The following is a 15,266-nucleotide window of genomic DNA, read 5'->3' as shown; positions in this document are numbered from 1 at the left end:
AATAAAACCGGACCTATGCGGTTTCGTGTTAGGGTGCATTCAGGGCTTGTTCACGCTACCTCCATCCGTCGACGGATCTCACTTTGCTCAGGAACTTCATTTTGGTCCGTCTGTCCATTCGGTTCCATGGCCTGCGTCAAAAAGTTGAGAAATGTTCAGCTGTTCAGGCAGCGGCGGATCCGTCGGCCAATCAGATGGCGGTTATGCAAATACATTCCACGCGTCTACTGGATCCATTTTGCAATAAGAAGCAGGAAAAATCTGGGCGTTGTAGAAGAAATGTGGAATGATAGGATTGTTTTTAGTCTCCTGTTTGTGTCATTTTCTTGTATTTATATCCACACATCGGCTTTGTAGCGGGAAGCGATTTGATTGGCTGCAGTATGCGTCTACAAAGACTAATCCCCTATATGTCAGACACACCCTCGTTTATCCGTCGACGGACGCATGTAGTGTGAACAAGGCGTCACGCTACCTCCGTCCTTCGACGGATCTCATTGACTTTGAATTGGGCGCTCGCGAAATGCATTGTGGGTCCTTTCGGCTCCGTGGCCTGCGTCAAAAGTAGAGAAATTTCAATTTTTTAGGCAGCGACGGATCCATCGGCCAATCAGATCGCGTTATGCAAATATAAGCAAGTACACTGTCCTATGAAATCGCCTTTGTGATACAACCTGGGAAAACACATGGATACGTCAAAAAGCCCCCATCCGTCGACGGATGCAGGATTCGGGTGATTCCAGGATTTGTGTGGACGCCTAAAACTCGATTACGACATCGCCCCACCCCTCGATCCTCTAGCCTTAGTGATTGGCTAGCCCGCGGCGTGTCAGAACGACAACAACAATGATGGCGGACTAAATGCTTGTGACGATTCTGCAGCAGTTAATATCCCTTGTTGGGTTGCTAGTAGGGATGGGCACGAGTAGTAAATTCCAAACTCGAGTGATCGAAGGAATTCCTCGGGGATCAATCGAGTACTCGTTTAATCGAATCTATTTTTAGAATGCAACGCATCTGCAGCAGGAATAGGCCTAATGATGAACGGCAATATTACCAACCAAACATGTAATGCTTATTCTCCATCAAAACAGTCAGAGTTATCAGAGTATTCATTATTTATTTTTGCAAACGTTCAAAACACATTTTCTTTACAAAAATAAATAACAAAAACGAAACAAGTAGCCTATCCATTGCAAATAATTTAAAGCTGCAAATAAAACGGCAACAAATGGACTATGGAAATACTCATGCTATGTTATCTTCTCTACACGGCCGGGATAACAGCTGCGTCTTGCGGCGGTGAAAATAGCCGACACACTTGGTTGCTGCGGGTCTGCTTTCCCGAACTCACCGTTGTTTCAGGAGCATATGTTGCCGCATGGTACTTGTAGTACTCTGGTAGCTCGATTTCGCTTGGCATATTTTACATTTCACCTTATGATCTCCCATTTCTAAGTATGTCAATTCTTCGCTGCGCTTTGCTTTAACCGCCATCTCTTAACTTTTTGAATTCTGCCGTGCCTGCACACGGCACGGCACGCGCCACACAGAAATTTGATACATTTCATTAGCTTTTTGCCCACGGCATGCGTTAGTAGAGCCGCACAGAAAATAGATACATTTGCTTCAGAAAACTTTGTTTGTGTGTGTGTATATGCAAACTCGAGTTTGCCTGTCATCCAACCGAGTTCATTTGTAACGAGGAGTACTCGAGTAATCGATTCCTCACGCCCATCCCTAGTTGCTAGTGCAATATTTAATGATGCTCCGCTACCAAAATAAGCTAAAGAGGATTACGGACACATACACCAAATCTATTTAGATCCACTGCGAAGCGCTACCAGGAGGTACCCGGACTGTATGTTTGTAAACAGTGCCCAGGCTTTATGCACATGCTCGCCTCTTCTCCTTTTTTTTTTGCTGGAGTTCTGTAGCAGAAGCAGCACCCCTTATGGGCCTGGAATGTTTCGCAATAAATCTGTCTTTACGGAGATATTCCTGAACCGCATCAAAGGAAAACGGATAGTTTTCGCCCGTGTGGAATGGGCCTAAAGACAAATGCAACACTTCCAAATCTCTGTCTCTTATAGAAAGGTTTGAAGTAACTTATCCACGGGTTCTAAAAATATATATATCTATCTTTCTACAGTGGTTACAACCAAATCACGCTCTGTTTTCTTGGCCATGGGAATAAGATGACGATAACTACTAACTAACTAACTTCCCTCTCCAATGGTGTGATCCAGATTCCTCGGACACCAGCCTTCCGAGTTGCACTTGTGACATAGTTTCCGGTCTTGGAGCACTTCGTTCTTCACGTTCGTCTTTGTGATTGGGTCATGAAATTGGCTAGTCGTATTGTTAGGTGCATTAGCCTCTTTAGCAAACCAGCTCGAAAACAAACATCACAACTTTACATTGTATTGCACCCAAGCATGCAAGACCGTGCGTTCATAAATTGGTGACCAGAATAAAGTAGCAATGTAATAAAGTGTGTAAGAGCATTTTAAATTGACATAAAAATTACCAACGTGGTACAAATACAAAGAAAATAAATCTCTCTACGGGCGCAGCCATTTTTGCTGAGAGCGTCATCACTGAACTCTGTATGCTCTCAGAATTCCGAGGTGGCCCGACCAAAAGTGGGCGTGCCTCCGTGAAATGCCGCAGAAAGCTGGGAGATTTCCCCACTTGCAACTCAGAAGGCTTGTGTCCGAGGCTTCTGGATCACACCATAAATCCTGATCAGACAGTGGCATTTTACAATATCTGCATATGCTGATCCAGAAGAGTAAACATGGTTGGCATAATCTTCACCCATCCCCATTTGCCCTTGATATCTCTTTCTCTTGACCTGAATTGTCGCCATCCTCTCTCACTCGCATGCTTGCTCTGTATTTTCTTTCTCTATTCTCTGACTCTACCAATGTATCCCTATTTTCTCCCTCTGTCTCTCGACCTGTCTTCAGAAGAGTCTGTCTGTTTCCCTTCTTAGTGGCTGCCTACATGCTAAGAATAGCTTTGGCCTAAAAACATTGGGCCTGCCCGAGCTATTCTACACAATGCTCTGCTAGATTTATGGGGTTGAGGTAATCATGGCTGACTTGGGAAAAGCCCCTTCTCATGCTTGACAAACGCTTTGACCTAGATATGCGTTTCCTTCCATTTTTTATAGCAGTCAAACGTCTGTCTGTCTCTGTGTTTTTGTGTGTGTGTGTGTGTGTGTCATGTTAAGCCCTTTGAGACTATAATGGTGATTAAGGGCTATACAAATAAAATGCAATTGAAACGTGATAAGACCAGAGAAGGATTCCCTTTTTAACTACAGCACTGTATTTAATCTGTACTAATTAAGCGGTACTGCTCCCTTGAGACATAGCTCTTTGCTTGGTACAGCACTGGAGGTGGGCTATACCACTAACCTTTCTCCTCTGATTGGTACAGCCCTGTAAGACGTACTGCTTCTTATATCCCAGTTAGTTTTTGTTATATTTTGATCCCCAACTTTTTTTTTTCTAAGATGTGTGGGCAGTAGTCTAGGGCTTTTATAAACCATGACAAATGTCAAATGTACTTTTAGGGTCAGGACACATTACCTGCCTTAAGTTGTTTAAGTTAAAGGTAAGTAAGTAAGTAAGTAAGACTTTATTTATATAGCACATTTCGTACAAGATTTGCAATTCAAAGTGCTTTACATAAAATCAATAAAAGCAAGCAGCAGGAGCAATACATGGAGCAAAAGACAAATACAAAATGACCAACATCGTATCAGAACCTGGTGTTCTGATAGGCTTACTAAAATCATGATAAAAGAAATATAAAACCCTTAAAACAGGTTAAAAGAGAAATAGTAAAAATAGTGCAAGTTACAGAGAAATAAATAGTGCCAGATAAAATTAATAAAATGCTTTGGTAAAAAGAAAGGTTTTAAGCTGCTTTTTAAAGGTGTCTAGCGTGTTTGCTTCCCTAATATTAATGGGTAATGTGTTCCACAATTTTGGGGCGTAGTTGACAAAGGCTGCGTCACCAATCTTCTTATGACTGCTTCTGGTGACCTGTAACAGACCTGTATCTGATGATCGCAGTGTTCTAGCTGGTGTGTAGTTGGTAAGAGAGTTAGCAATGTAGCTAGGGCCTTGTCCATTTAGAGCTTTGTATGTGAGGAGGAGGACCTTGAAGTCAATTCTAAAGGTAACAGGAAGCCAGTGTAAAGTGGCTAGGACAGGACTAATGTGTTCTCTCCTTTTAGTTTTGGTTAATAGTCTAGCTGCAGAGTTTTGAATGAGCTGGAGTCTTTCAGTTGTTTTCTTGGGAAGACCAGCGAAAAGTGAATTACAGTAATCTAGCCGGCTCGATATGAAAGCATGTATAAGCTTCTCTGCATCGTTTTGGTTTATGAATGGTCGTACCTTTGCTATGTTCCTGAGGTGAAAGAAAGCTGTTTTGGTCACTTTGTTAATGTGGGAGTTGAAATTCAAATCCGAGTCCAGGATGACACCGAGACTTATCACCTCGGGTTTAATCCACCGGGTTAAACCTCCTAGATTCTTGATTAGCATCTCTCTTTTTAATTTGGGGCCGATAAGTAGGACTTCAGTTTTGTCCTCATTTAGTTTTAGAAAGTTATTGTTCATCCATTTGTTTATTGCCAATAAACAGTTGGTAATGGAGTTTATGGCCTTCGCATCATTAGGTTCAGCGGAAATATACAGTTGGGTGTCATCTGCGTAGCTATGAAAATCTATACTGTATTCTCTGATGATGTCACTGAGTGGTAACATATAAAGAGAAAAGAGTAATGGACCTAAACAGCTCCCTTGTGCAACCCCGTAGCAGCTTTCATGTTTCTCTGACATATGGTCTCCTAGACTAACGCAAAACTTCCTACCTCTAATATATGTTGTGATCCAGTTCAATACACAGTCAGAGAACCCAATAAGATTTTCAAGTCTATTGATTAGGATGTCGTGATCAATGGTATCAAATGCTGCAGTAAGATCTAATAGGATAAGGATAGAAACTTTATTTGCATCAGAGTTTTGTCTGAGGTCGCTAATTATTTTGGTGAGAGCGGTTTCAGTACTGTGATATTTTCTGAAACCTGACTGAAGGACTTCCAATATGTTATTTTGTTCCAGAAAGGAATTTATTTGGACTAATACTATCTTTTCAAGGACTTTACTAATAAAGGGAAGATTTGATATCGGCCTATAGTTTGCTAGTGTACTGGTATCCAATTTGGGTTTCTTTAATAGGGGCTTTACAACAGCTGTTTTGAAGGCATCTGGGAAAACGCCAGTTCTCAGGGATGTGTTTATGATGTCAAGGACCGGACCTGAGACACTATCAAACACTCGCTTAAAGAATGCAGTGGGAATAGGATCAATATCTGAGGTTGTAGATTTACATTCAATGATGATTTTGGGGAGTTCACTTAGTGTGATACATGTAAAACTGCTCATGGTTAAGTTGCAAGATCGGATGTCAATTTCACCTCCAGTAGTAGTGATACTAGATCTGATCGATGTTATTTTGTTCTTGAAGAACTGAGCAAACTCTTCACATTTCGCTGCTGAGGATAGTGGGGGGGCAGGGACAGTGTTTAGCAGCCGGTTAATGGTGGAGAACAGAACTCTGGAATTTCCGGCATTTTCTGTAATAATGTGGGAAAAATAACCTTTCCTTGCTAGACGGATGGTTTTGTTATAGGTAGTTAGTGCATCTTTGTAGATACCGTGGTGGATAGTGGTCTTTGTTTTTCTCCATTTTCTCTCTGCTACGCGACATTTTCTTTTTATTTCACTAACATTTTTATTTCTTAGCCATGGGGAGGTCCTACTTTTAAACTTCTTTTTAGTTTTAAGTGGGGCTACAGCGTCTAACACAGATGATAATGCTTCATTTAGGTTCTCTACCATTTCATTTAGAGAGCAGTCATGATTAGTTGGCTCATATAGAGCAATCTGCTCAGAAAATCTCTCCGTAGCTTCATCGTCTAGATGTCTTTTATGGACTAAGAATTCTTTTGTGGTTTTAGGTAAGATGATTTCCACATCAAAAAGTATACAATGATGGTCGGAGAGCGGTAGATCATTTATTGAAATATTATTGATGTTTAATCCAGTTGTTATTACTAGATCTAGTGTGTTTCCGTGCTGGTGTGTTGGATCCGTTATGTGCTGAGTTAGATCGAAACTGGTGAGGAGATTTAGAAGTTCAATAGTTCTTTGGTCTGCTTTTTTATTAACGTGGATATTAAGGTCTCCATTCAGGACTATTTTGTCATATCTTGTGACACATAGTGATAATAGTTCAGAGAATTCTTGTATGAATATTGGTGAGTGCTTGGGTGGCCGATATATAATAACAAACAATACTGATTCAGTTTTGAGCTCTATAGCAAGATATTCAATTGACGTAAATTCACCTAGCTCAGTGATTTTGAACAACAGTTTAGATGAGAAAATAGCTGCAACTCCTCCACCTCTTTTTGATTTCCTAGAAACTTGGTGGAAGCTGTAATCAGGCGGACATGCTTCTATCAAAGTTGCTGTTGCCGTGTCATCGTTTAGCCAAGTTTCTGTTAGACAGATACAATCTAAGTTGTTTTCTTTAATCAGCTCGTTGACCAGAAAGGTTTTGTTATTTAGTGATCTGACATTTAGAAGGGCCAGTTTCATCTGTGGGGTTTTAACAGGTAAAACTGGGGGAGATATATTTGTAGGAAGAACGTGGATAGTTTTCAACCTTCTAGGACGAGTTTCGGGTTTATAGCCATGCATTTTACCATGCCATTTGGTGTTTATGATGACCGGTATGTTTGATGCAATAGCATCAATAGGTTGGGTATGGGATTTGGGAAACGCCAGCAGATTTTGAAAATACACAACTCAAATGGTCCTACCCCCTCTCTTTCAACGCTGACTCTGACTCCACCCATTCCAAGAACATGGACACGCAATCATGCACGAGCGCGAACACAGATGCGCAACAGCGAGCCATTAGCTACTTAGCTAGCTCCAGTAGATACCACAGGATAACAACATGGATAACAACAAACGGAAGCTTGCTCTGGGTCACGAGCTTTGAGTACGTGCAAGAAGGGGTCACGCGCGGGGGAGGGGGAGTGCAGTACGACCGTTTGATTGACGTACTTACTGTCCAATGCCACTCGGTGGTTCTGGAAATCATTGGCTGGAGTTTTTTGAGCCCTGCCCGTTCCACAGATGATTGACTTTCATGTCAGTACTTCTAACTCAGTGGCTGTAAGTGGGTTATGATAAGGATTTCAATAATAAAGTGTATTCAGCCAAATCAGAGCTGCAAGATAAAACATTTTAGGGCATATGTAGGGAAATGCGTAGGAACTGAGACGGAGACTTTGTTGCCAGGGAAAATATATAGGATCCTACACGATAAAAAAAATAGCGAAGCTTTTGCCAATATTCTCCTCCTTCTTATAAGACCTAAAGGACTTCCACAGGTTTGATTTCAGATTCGCTGGTACACTGAAAATCATTTCACTGTTTTCAGACATATGGCTGTTATTCGCACACTCAAAACTCTGGTTGTTCCCTGCTCGTGAGACACAGGGCGCACGCGGAGATACACACAAACACACACGCGGATCCGCCCACTTCCTTAAGTTTCATTTTCCGGATGCGTATGGAAACGGAATGAAATGAGTTGACTGTCTTGATATCAGGCTGAAGCTTCACTATTTTTTTGCAACATTTAAATTTGTGCATGGACAGATTCTTGGGAATTTTTAATCGATTCAGGGGCCCATGTATCAATGTAGTCGCATCTGTGTTAATCCAACCGGATAGGGATTCTTGCCAGATTGCATCTGGCAAGGATGCCCACTGGGCGCCTCCTGTTTCAGGCACGTCCAGTGGGGAGGAGACCTCGGGGAAGACCCAGGACTAGGTGGAGAGATTATATCTCAACACTGGCCTGGGAACGCCTCGGGACCCCCTGTCAGAGCTGGTCAATGTGGCCCGGGAAAGGGAAGTCTGGGGCCCCCTGCTTGAGCTGCTCCCCCCGCGACCCGACCCCGGATAAGCAGACTGAGATGAGATGAGAGATAGGGATTCGTATCGGTGAATCGATAGCACATAGTTGTTGTAAGCGGCATGAGTAGGAGCCTTTTAGACATAAGAGGATTGTATTATTTTTGTCTCCCGGGAGCTCATTACTAGGCTCATGCGGATTGCACGAGAGGGGGAGGCGAATGGGATGCCTTCCATACACACTATACTGTCACATGCACGCATGTACACACACGCCCACACACTCAAACTAGGCCCGCCCTCTATCGCTGTCCCCTCACATGAACGTCTGGTTCTCATTCCTCTAGTCTTGCCTTTCCTTTTTCCCCCTTTTTCTTTTTCTCTGGCATTGTTGTCATTGGCTTGGAGTGTCTGTCCGGATACTCCCCCCCCCCCCCCCCCCCCCCCCCCCACAACACACACAAGCTTCCAGGAGATTCCACACACACACCCGATACCTTGGCTCTCAGTATCGGTTGATACCAAGTACCGATCCAATACTAGTCTTTAATTAATAAGCCTCACTGTTTGGAAGAGAGTGAGATCATTCTTGTGTGTGCAAGGCCGGACTTAAACATCTTAGACAAAGTTGGCTGCTTCACGAACCAACCTTTTCTTGGTGTGATGCTTTTGAAACAGGGCTGTAGTACTCGGGTCCGGACTAAGTTTTTTTTTAATTATCTCCTGATATCGAGTTTATACCGATACAGTATCTAGCATTGTAACTACTATTAGTATATGCTACACGTGAACCTCCTAAGATGGCGCAATTTGATTGGTTCTTTATCTCGGGATATTGGGCAATATCCCATAATTGAGATCTCAAACTCGCGATATTACGTTAATCGCAAAATGTCGCGTGACGGTCGTCTCTTCACGCTAATAAAACAAATAAACCGCTAATGATAACAAATAAATCCCGTCAAAAAGTGTTATCTTGTTTGTTTTTTGAGTGTTCAGGTGTATACTTAAACAATTATTCACCTCAGGCTCCATGAATATGGAGCCTTCACTTCACCTTCGGCGAATAATGGTTAAATAGCACTTGTTCTTATTGAAGGGCTGTCTTAAGATGACAGCAATGTATAGTCGGTTCACTTACTGTCACATTTTTTTTCTTTCAGTACTGGATTATTTACCTTATACCTTATAATCTTTAATTATAATGATGCATTTGTATTATTCTAGTGAAGTGTGAGTATCCATGTTTTTCCTACTCAGTATAACGGTACACATGTTTGTGATGTTCTTTGCCTGTGTAATAAATGAGGGTACATGATGGAATCGGATCGGCGCATAGACTTGCGTACTCGCCGATACCCGATTCCCGCATTTAAGGCAGTATTCCGATACTGGTATCTGTATCAGACCGATATTCAATATCAATATCGGTTCTGTGCATCCCTAGACCAGAGGTTGACGTTAGAGTCGTTCTTTTAAGATCATCCCATAACACTCAAATAAACAAATTAAGGCTGTTCTCTAGGCAAGGCAAGGCAAGGCAACTTTATTTATATAGCACTTTTCATACACAAGGCAGTCTCAAAGTGCTTCACATATAAACATTGTCATACAATAAAATAAAATAATAGATAAGTAAAAGAAAAACATATGCAAAGAAATGGGTAAAATAGAAAAAGGCATTTTAGTATTAAAATAGAAAATAAAGGCAAAGTTAAAAAAGCTTTTTAGAAAGTGCAATGTATTTAAGATTTAGCAGAAAGCTATAGCAAACATAGCAAACTAGCTAGGGATTGTCGTAAGTACACCAATCTCCCGTGTATGTGTGTACTTGTGTGCAATACACACAAAGGAATGTGTGAGAAGGCTGTGTGTGTGACTGTGTTGTGTGTGTGTGTGTGTGACCCACCACACACAACGAGTTTCCCCCCCTTAACGCAGTCCCTCTGTGTTATGTAACTGCATCATGTGTATGACGTGGCCTGCATGTGTGCTTTCGCAAATATGATCCGTGCTCCGCTGCCCAGTCTTTTGATGGCAGCCAATGGCAGCAGTCCGCTCTACAGAGTCATCTAGGATACTAGGTCATGGAGACAAGCTTTTTGTTATTTCTTACGACCTCACACCTAATCATTTGTTAAAAGTTAGATATAGGATGCTGACCTGGATTTTGGCGAAATTGCTCTCTTTTGGTGCAGCTTGTACACATATTTTCGTTGTTCTGGGTAGTGGGATTGCTTTTGGCCTGCATAGGTTTTAGGATTTGTGGGGGTCTATGTCTTATAATGTGGGCCTGTGCAGCCATTTTCAGACTGTTAATCAGAATATGGGCCATAAACAAAGCAATTGACTAGTTTACTTTAGGCATAATTGATTATATAATATTGAGGTATTACCTTGTGATTATCAGATTCGTGTCCTATAATCCATCAGTGGAACTCTATGACCCCCTCCCCCCCACCCCCAAGCCAGTCCCCTTGCTGGACTAAGCCGTGACCCCTGACCCCCTGGCATGCACTCCAACAGTCGGGTCCATCTGTTTCTTGCTTTATCATAGTCAAGCACCACAGCCCTTGTTTATGTATTACCAAATAAAGGAAGGGAAAACTTTGTTTTGACGAATTAACTGCAATAACGGAAGTTGCTCGTTTGATTGCGTTGTTGTAACAAGGCTGAAGATTTGACTTGTTAATGAAAATGCTAAGTCCTGGTCCTGGAACGGAGATGGTGGGCTAACAGAGGAAGCTTCTTACCGCTACAAATTTCGTGCCATGGGTGACTCAGTTAGCGACAAGAGCTTTGTGTTCACATGGTTGTGTTTGTTGTAACCATGTTCTCTTATGAGGATTTTATTGCCATGACAACCCTCTAGGTAGACGTGTAACCAAGATACCCAACTCCTCTAGCCAGGTAGCTCATGACGTAGTTTGTTTAACTTTTTGGCCATCTTTATGTGCAATACTTAGGCGCAACCCTGGCATTATCCCAAGAGAAAAAAAAAGTTGATTACAGGAGAAATGTAATAGAATATGGTAAATTTGGTTTATGGTCTATTGGTTATATACACAAGGTTGTGCACTGCCTCTCTTAAATCTCTCCAGATTTTATTTGAAAGGTATAGTGGCTTCAGAAAGGAATCCATATACAGGAAATGCATATCTTGAATATCATATATTGGAATCTTTCTGGTGTGTAAAGCCCTTTTGTTTAAACTGCATGACTTTGGGCCTTCCAACTGTTTGTACGAATTTAAGTGGTTGTATTGACCTTACAATTAACCTACATGTATGTAATGTGGCCTAACAAGTCTTACGATGATTGGTTATTATTTAGTTCAGATGTATTTGTATTTCATCCGTGGAATTCCTCTTGACATCTACACGGTCGTGGAATAGCATATTACCTTGTTTCTTGAAGTCGTTTAATCCCATCAGGATAGTTGTACTTGCTTAAAACCTAAATAACATCGTAATTTTACCGTCTATTCATGGGGAAATAGTCTGCAAAGGGAAGCTATTCACAGCATCACGCTCTTTTCTCTTTGTAAGTGTGTTTTTTTTTTTTAAAAATCAATTTTGACAATTTTCTGTGTGTCAAGACTCATTGATGACACAAAATGAGGACTTAAAACGTTGAGGGTCCAACTTTTCTTCATTATTTCCCTCTTGCAGATTTTTTCTGTTAAATTAGTAATTGACACACCTCCCTTATTCTCATCCCTCTCCATCATCCACAGTGCCAGACTCTGCCCCTGCTCCCAGCGCCCTGCTGTCTGTCACAGCCCCCTGCAGAGGGGATGGCAGCAGCGCCCCCTACCCAGGCCAGCCACAGGCACCACCAGCACCTCCACCTTCAGCACAACGCCACCCCCCAAGAGATGTCCCCCCACGCTTCCGCCAACAGGAGCACAAGCAACTGCTGAAGAGGGGCCAACCCCTGCCTCCCGGGCTTTTGACCCTGCCCCCACAAAACCCTGCGGCGTCCGAGTCCCCCCTGGCAGCGTCGCTGTCGTCTGCAACAACTACAGAGGCGTCAGCAGCAGAAGAACAAGCATCTTCCTCCTCTTCCTCGCCAGCCAGCTCAGGTCAGCCCCGTGATGTTTTGGTGGTAATAGTGTTGTTCCCCCCATTGCACCAACTTTTGGGTGATGGGGAGGTGTGCTCGGAAGAGAGCTTTATTTTCGTAGAAGGCAGTTGCACAAAAAGTATTTGTGGCTTTTAGTGTCTTAGCTGCTAGAGTTTACTTATGGCAGATTTTAGAGCAATATGAATCACAGAGCAGGTGTTCAATGCTTCCATGTTGGAGACCTCCTGAGTGTGTGTGGTGATTGCTGGTTCAAACTCCGTGCATTAATGTTCAATGGTGTGAAAACTCACCCAACCCCAGTCTAATCATTCTGACTCTGGCAAGGTGAGGCTGATTAACCCAGCCATCAACTACACACATTCAACAATGCTTCTTTCACATTGGTTCCTAACCCTGACGCAAAAGGTGTCATGTTAAGGTTCCGAATGTAACCTGGGTTCTATGAAACCCGGATGAGTATTCTAGTCTCAATGAATGCACATGAACTTAAGCTTTACTTAGCCTGGAAATCCAAACCCACATCTAGAAAGCTTTAGGATTTGGTAACAAGTAATGAAAATGGCCCAACTCGAGGGGCGGCACCAAGCATGCATTTCAAAATATCACTGCACACAATTGGATAACACTACGACCAATCAGAAGAATACAAGGGGTGACGTATCCAGACCAGCGGAACTAACCAATAGATTAGACTCTTGCCGTTTCCAGATGGTAAAACAGCAACGCTTTTGGCCCGCCTATATCAGATACACCGATGTGATTGGCTAATGTTCTGGGCCAGGGGCATCGGGGAGTTTGTATATGGCTCGTTCCCAGAGTGACTCGCTGAGCAAATTCAAATTGTTCTCTCACAAGAACTCACGATTTCCAGAGTTATGAATGATGTCAAAATCCCTTGGTCAATTATTTTAAATGATGAACCTCTTAAATCCATGACATTGTTCCTTGGGCACTTCTACCACTGTTTGTTGTGATCCCAAAGCTAAATGTTCCCAGACGGGGGTCCCTCTTGCATGCTGGTTCCCTTCCAGCTGGTTAAGCGTACTCAGCGGTCACGCCTCAGCTCAGGTAGACGGCCCTTCTCTCATCTGCCTTTCTTCTCATGAGGGGGTAGATCCCTGTAGAGGGCCTGGCACTGCTCTGTAGCCTCTGGCAGAGGGTGAGCTTCAATCTGGTCCCCACAGTGCCTGCAGAGAGGGAAACCAGACGACAGTGGAAAGCAGCATTTTGCTTAAACTACTCGTCGGGATACAAAACGGGTCGGGATCCAGTTGGAGGTTGAATTTATTCTTTATTTATCGCTTCTTTCTCTTTCTGGTGTGTGTGTGTGTGTGTGTGTGTGTGTGTGTGTGTGTGTGTGTGTGTGTGTGTGTGTGTGTGTGTGTGTGTGTGTGTGTGTGTGTGTGTGTGTGTGTGTGTGTGTGTGTGTGTGTGTGTTCCTTCAGCCCTAAAACCCATGTTGTTTTGCTTTTAGGAGAGCTTGGTTTTGAACACAGAGCTGTTTTTTAAGTCAGAGATGCTGTGCCTTTTCTCCGATAATATCCTCATATTCCTTCCCCTTTACTCCAGAGGACCGAGCCAATTAAGGCCAACCGACACTGTTTCCACTTTTCTATTTTTTATTTTTGGAAGGGGAACAAAGCCCAGAGCTATTTAGCAGCTCTGAGGGGCGGAGCTACATGGCGCTAGCTGTTTGGCTACATGTGTTGTGCTCTCTTGGAAAAAATGGAGAGGGAACGAGAGACGCACAGGGATGAAAGGAAGGCGGAGAGAGCAGGACAATGGAGGGTAAAGAGGTAGCAAGGAAGGAAGGAAGGCAGAAGGGGTAGGGGGGAGGTGGATGGATGGATTGAAGAAAGGGGGAGATATGAAGGAGGGCAGATATACAGAGAACAAGGAACGGAGAGACAGGAAGGTGATGGGAATGCGGAGAACAAGATCTGGAGGGAGTGAGCATGGCAGAGGTCCAGTGATGTGGGCTGAAGTGACTCACGGCTTACGGTAAAAAGCCTGTCTCCACCCGCCTCTTTTTCACCAGTCTGCTACATGCTGTTCGTCTGTCTGAGACTCCTAAGGCCAGGAAGCCTTCATACAGGCAATGTGGAGGGCAGGAAAGGTTATATGTGAACATCCAGCATTAGCATGTCAATCTTTGATATACAGTGACTAAGTAATTCAGCTGCTTATGAGGTCATTAATTTAGTTGTATATATTTTTAGAAGCCTCAATTACAATTGCCAACTGCTTCACAGAAGCATCCCTGTATATACACAGTAAAGACATTTTTCAACAGGATTGGTGATATATCCTCTCCATACAGGTATCCGTCCTATCACAGCTTTGTCAGCTGGTGCTACTTGCCACAGAATGTCAGGGTGGTCATCCCGTCGTGTGTTGTGCTCCGTATACACCAGGGCGTTTCCTGATCTAGTTGGACAGTGTGTAGGATTCCGGCCGCCACTTGACTGAAGTGGGAAACATGGGGGGCAACAACTTCTTCCTTGGGTGTCCCTCTGAAGTGGGAATGGGTATCGTCTTCAACAAATGGTGTTGGGTCCTCAAACACCTCATCAGAGACCAGGCTCAGCAGGGAATCCGCATCGTCAGCAAAACATTGCGCTCCATTAGTCACTTTGTGATTTAATACTGTCATTAGTTTAATGTACATATATTACATGGGGCAATAATTATATTGATTACTTGTATGTTTTTCTGTTGGTATTTCTTTTTACAACTAACTGTATGTAGGGTGTTTTTTGTATTGGCTTTGTGGTGCATTTCCCATTCCTGGACTTCGGGAACACATCCTTGAAGACAGTTTGACCTGCAGATGTTGTAGCCTGCGGTCCTCCCTCTCAATGTAGGCTAATGCAGGATCGCCAAGTACAACCTAGAATTATACAAAGTAACAGCCGTCTAACCAAAACATTCAACAAAAAGACATTTGGTTATCTTTCGCACTGGGTGTACCGCTCAGCTACGAAAGACTCAACTAACACTTGTTAGCAGCTTTACCTTGTTTGTTTTAAATAGAACAAATCCACAACTAAAAAAGCTAATAGAAAAAAAAAAAAAATTATAATAGACCACATCTGCGCTGTGTGTTACTCACAAACGTAAGGTCGATGGGAAACAAAATAGACTGACGCCGCCTGAATACAAAGG

General features: G+C 43.0%; 1 protein-coding gene across 1 annotated transcript in view; it reads left to right on the top strand.

Moving 5' to 3' along the window:
• The window catches only part of LOC130404414 (trinucleotide repeat-containing gene 6C protein-like), an 80,400-nt gene that overhangs the window by 24,993 nt on the left and 40,141 nt on the right, over positions 1-15,266 (top strand). The window contains exon 3 of the mRNA XM_056609126.1: positions 11,752-12,099. Coding sequence (XP_056465101.1) covers positions 11,752-12,099 — 348 coding nt within the window. The remainder of the gene's footprint in view (positions 1-11,751; positions 12,100-15,266) is intronic.

Source organism: Gadus chalcogrammus, chromosome 2, assembly GCF_026213295.1.
Source record: "Gadus chalcogrammus isolate NIFS_2021 chromosome 2, NIFS_Gcha_1.0, whole genome shotgun sequence".
NCBI lineage: Eukaryota > Metazoa > Chordata > Actinopteri > Gadiformes > Gadidae > Gadus > Gadus chalcogrammus.
This window is presented reverse-complemented; position numbering and strand designations above follow the sequence as displayed.